A 5295-nucleotide genomic window follows, 5' to 3' on the forward strand; every position below is an offset into this window, starting at 1 on the left:
ACTTGTGACCACGCTGGGTACATTAAAGTGAACGTAAGAAATTTAATTAGTGCTTTACATCTCTGACTCATAAGTATTAGGGATAGGAATATGCTATGAAAATTGTTTTAAAGGAAGTTTTATCACCTCGATAGATTGTTTAGGCAGAGTATTCATGATGAAACTTTGTAGAATGGATGGCAACTGCCTGTTGTAGAGACATAAGTGAAGAGGATGACATTTTGAAAGTCTTCCGCCTTTCATCTTCAGGCAGAAAACTCCTCTACACTTATGTCTCTACAACAGGCAGTTGCTCTCCATTCTACAAAGTTTCATCAAGTTTTATCACATTTTGAAAAAATAAAAGTTTTTCATTGTCAGCTTTTGACCATTTGTGTAGAAAGTGACATTTGTCAGTTTTGTAATGCACGTACTTGATTAAGAGCATAGAAATATTTTGGTGTGTGAAATGGATAACTTTTGTATAATTTAATATTTTAACTGTACTAGCATAAAACATGGAACATTAGGTTATTGGAATGCACAACTTCGTAATACTATTTTCTCAGATTTACCTAACATCTTTTCCAAGCATAGGTTCTTTGAAAAAGTTGCGTATAGATGACGTAATATTTTTATTTCCTTTCCAGTTGATTGTGACATAGCCTTTATGAGAACCAAATTTGTATATCCATAGTGTATAATCTTCAAGGCAAGTATTGGATGACCACAGAACTTGCAAATACATGTAATTTATTCTGACACTTAGGATTATCTCCTCCTTTTTTTTTCAAACTTCTGTGTAGTGAAAAATTGGATGAAGTCATCATTGAATTTATTAGTTTATATTTTCAACTAACCCTCTTCAACTCTTGACATATTTCTAGTTATTTTCAGCCTCATCTCAGAAGAACTGCATGAGTGCATGAAGTCAAATCAACACTGATGCTTTGAAGTACTTGCATATAATACCTGTTGTAACTTTATAACATCAACTGAACTCTCAATCTCACAGATTATGACCAAAAGTGTTTTATTTATTGACATTTTTCAGATGTTTTCAAAGAAAGCTAAAATGTCTTCAAATGAAAAAAAAGGTTTATGATTAGAAATTGTTTCATGTTTATTTTTCCACTCAGCTTATTAGTTCACTTTTCCTTATTGAAATAGCAGTGAAAAATGTTTAGAATAAAACAATTAAAGGTTATTTGATTTGTGACAGAAGTCTTGAAGATTTTTGTACAATTCTTTTCTTAAAGCTCCTAACAGCTCTGTACAGAAATTCTCCTTTTTTTAATTTTTAGCAGCCCTAGAAGCTCTGACAGAGAAGACCTATGCACCAAACTGAGAAGTGCTGCATGCCTGAAAGGGCTTAGAAACCCTGACTGATGCCTAAATCAACACTGAGAATTTTAATGTCTCTATAATTTGTCTTTGCAGGGATTCTTCTGTTGAAGTGCACGGATATTAATGCATGATTTTTTTTTCTTGTTTGTCTTATGCATGCAGGGATTCGGTTTTGTAACTTTCGCAACTAGTGCGGATGCTGATCGCGCACGAGAGCAATTGAACAGCACGGTGGTTGAGGGACGCAAAATAGAGGTGCATGATCTTTATCCTTTGTGATAGCACTTGCTATTCTAACGTTTAGGCTTAGATAGAGTCAGTCAGCAAAGAAATGTCCATCCTGTTATGATTCTTTTTTTAATGAGAAGTTTTTCCTGACCAGTCACAGAGTGTGTGTATATATTTTCATTCTTTAGTCACTTGGATAGGAGTGAATGAAAAAGTTACAGTATGTTGTGTAACATTATAAATAACTGTTCTTGTAAAAATAAGTGTGGCTTTTGGTTTAAATTACTATATAAAGCTCAGTAAACTTGATGCTTGGACTTTTTTTTTATTGCCTTAGATTAATTTATTTGTTCTTTTGCATCCAACTGTAATTTCTTTTTTCTTAGTTTGTTATGAAATTTATATTCACATGTTTTGGTATTGTATCAACCAAACCAGCTTTCTTTAGCTGTTCTTTTAATAGCAGATAGAGTCTATGATTTGAATGATGCAGCTGGAGGTTCCATATGTATTTGTATCTTGTACTCACACTTACTGCTTGAAATCCGATCTTCCTTTCACTGGTGTGCCTTGAGTGAACACTGGATAGACATTTCTTGAGCTGGTGGCACTATAAAATTCTCATTACTTACCATTAGTTTAATAGCAGTACTTGAAGATATGCTTTATGTAGATTGTAAGCACAGCCTTCTTTCCCATCTTTTTTGAGACAAACAAAATTAAGAAACCTGCATTTACATTAACCCCAATTTTATTTTACTTTATTTTGGTATAAAGAATTTTAAAGTGAGAATATTGAGATAATTGTAAAATTAGTTTGATTGTTTCTTTCATAGCTTTTTATGTATTTAAAGCTTTATGTTTTTTTTCTTCTGGTGGTTTTGTAAATAATTTCTTCTCTCAGTCCATCTGGGTGTTCAGAATAGACATTACTAGAGCTATAACTTAGCTTGGCTGAAACTTACTGTTACACGTGTTTTTGGCTTTATTTGTAAGTTGACAACGAACAAGTAACTAAAGAATCAACAGCTCATTTATTTATTGAGAATTTGAAATTTGTTTAGTTCCGAATTGTGCAAGAAAATTAGTATTAGAAAACCTTTTTTTGGTTAAATTGTGTGCCATTTTTAAGGAAGCAGAATATTCTATTAAAATATAATAAGGATAAGTTTATTTTTTGAAGTATTTTTAGTAATTAATCAGGTTCTTCATTTGTGGACTTTGGATTCCATTTAAATTGGAAATTGATTACTGCATGTAGTGATAAGTTTTAAAGAGTTGACAGACTGGAACTAATGAGTTAAACTTCAGATAACTTCGTTTTAGGAAAATCTTTATAAGATACCAATCTGTTTTTCGTTTCTTTTACTTCATATAAAAGGAATAGGTTAGAATAAATGAATACCTAAACAAGGGTAATTAATGATTCACAAAAAGAAATATAGCGTGACAAGAAAACAAAGTTGTCAGTTGTAGGATTAAAGATATAAAATTTCCACACATTAAGTCTAAAAGTTTGTTGTTGAATGACAGGTGGTAAAAAGCTACTTCATTATCATTTTTCTTCCTGAAAAGGATTATCTGCATCAAACACAAATATCCTCAGGATTTGGGAAAAACCTCTATTGTTAATTATTCAACCTGTCAGTGGGTAGGGCTTTTAAGTTTAATGAAAGAGTTCATGCTCTGGCAATGGATTAATGATGGGGAGAACAAAGTATAATAATAAAGGTGAAGACGGTTCATAAGACAAAAAACATTTTTATAATCAAAAGCTTCAAACATTTTGGAATACACTTATTCGATCTTCAGCAAAATTTGGAAATAATAATATATTTATATTTGTTAAGTAACGTTATAGTAACTTATTTAAAATGTTCAATGAAGAAGTAAATGGAAGGAAGTATAGGTGATAGAACATGTTATGAAAGCAGCAAAATTACAAGTTGAATGAGGCATTAAGTTATGAATATAATTATTCTTAGTGTTAAATGAAGCTATTTAGAATAATTTTAAGTCTAAGGACATTTGTAAGTCATTAAGAGCTAGGTGTTCTTTTGCTACGAGTAAACTTTCTTTCATGCGGGATTCAAGGTCTGAAGACCATTTCATAATTATAGAGAAGTTGTTATATGAAAGGTTGTGATCATTAGTTTCACTATATGAACAAATAGCTCGATGGCTGGGTTCAAGTAATGGATGGTCAGTCCTATTGGATGTTCCCAGATTTAAGTGACATTTTGTTTCATCAGTGTATATGACTGTAGAAGTATTTATTGTCTAGGCTAACTGTACATACTAGATATTAGACTCGGCTGAACTTGGTGAGTTGAAGGTTTTTTATCAAGGAAAAGGGTTGTTTTTTATTTGGAAAGTTTGTGGGTTATGTTGATTAGCCATTGTTTAGCAGGTTTTTGTGCAGAAGTGTAATTTCTTTGTGTAAAATAGAGTAATTAGAGTGGAGATTAAAAATTTGGTTTAAAAGTGACATGACTTGGTTGCATTTGAAGAGGTTGGGATAAAGTTTTTAAAATTAGTGTAAAGGCTTGTAAAAGTCTTTTTACGAAAACAAGAGTCAGAAAAATGTTAATCTTCTTTATTAATCCTCATGATAAGAAAAGGTAAGGATCCAGTGGCTCATAGAATGGCTCTTAGTTTTTTTTCAAGTACAAACTTTTAGTTCATAGCTCTGTCATTTCTTCACCAATTTGAGATCTAAGTACAGTTTTGGACTCAGAATGACAAACCATTTCTACTGATATACTTGACCACACCCAAGGTCTCATGAATTAATTTACTCTAATCCTGCCTACAATTATTTAAATTTGAGGGTAGGCTGGTAGAGATCCTGATGAGTAATAAAATTAAATCAGGTATATGTGCACTCCACTGGCGCACAAAAATATAGCTAATAAAAAGGATCTCTTAGATTAATTTATTATAATCCTGCCTAAAAGAATTTCAAGTGCCATGGCTATTGAGGATTCCCTATCCTTTTTTGAGTTCAGGTGTGAACTTGATACTAGGGTGTTGGGAGTTCAGGTAAGCAAGAATTTAGTAACATAATTAGATGTTTGCAACAGCAAAAATGTATCATCATTGTAGTGTTTATACAGAAGAAATTTGAATTTTGAAATGTTTGAAGTTCTTGTAAATAAAAAATATTTTCTATCTTATCAACCATATTCAACTTTATTATTAATGTATACTTTAATTTTTAAGTATAGTTAAAAGTGTATTTCAGACTTGTATTTAATTCCATTTTACGCGTATAACTAAAAACTAGTCAGATGGTTAAAATAGATAAAACCTTGTTTATTTTTTAATTATTTATACAAATTTCAAATCATACATTTTACAGTTTTAAAATCCTAAACAAGTGACTCGAAGATGTAGACAGAAGGGTCCATTTTTCTTTTTTTTTGTTGGTAACATATAAAAATGTGTCAAGATGTTCTCTTGCTCGTGTGGTAGTCCTTTTAGGGTACACAAGAATTATGCAGATAAATACTAACAATGGGAGTCTGGAAAAACTTACACTTCATGTATTATTGAACCAGTACTTAGATATCATGCCTGGTGAGAACTGTTTGCTTGCTCTAAATGGTTGAGATGGTGATAGGGATTTTTAACTTCTACACTTCTTTGTTACTTCTTTAAACTAACAGAATTGTCTTTATAGTATTTTGGCACTTGTGTATAAAGTTAAAATCATAAATAATATTCAACATTAAACTGGTA

At 31.3% G+C, this 5295-nt stretch overlaps 1 protein-coding gene across 4 annotated transcripts in view; it reads left to right on the plus strand.

Moving 5' to 3' along the window:
- The window catches only part of LOC106463241 (RNA binding protein fox-1 homolog 2-like), a 106048-nt gene that overhangs the window by 81741 nt on the left and 19012 nt on the right, over positions 1-5295 (plus strand). For all 4 annotated transcript variants that reach the window (XM_022390687.1, XM_022390686.1, XM_022390688.1 and 1 more), the window contains one exon: positions 1489-1581. In XM_022390687.1, coding sequence (XP_022246395.1) covers positions 1489-1581 — 93 coding nt within the window. The remainder of the gene's footprint in view (positions 1-1488; positions 1582-5295) is intronic.

Source organism: Limulus polyphemus, unplaced genomic scaffold (assembly GCF_000517525.1).
Source record: "Limulus polyphemus unplaced genomic scaffold, Limulus_polyphemus-2.1.2 Scaffold1357, whole genome shotgun sequence".
NCBI classification, from domain to species: Eukaryota; Metazoa; Arthropoda; class Merostomata; order Xiphosura; family Limulidae; genus Limulus; species Limulus polyphemus.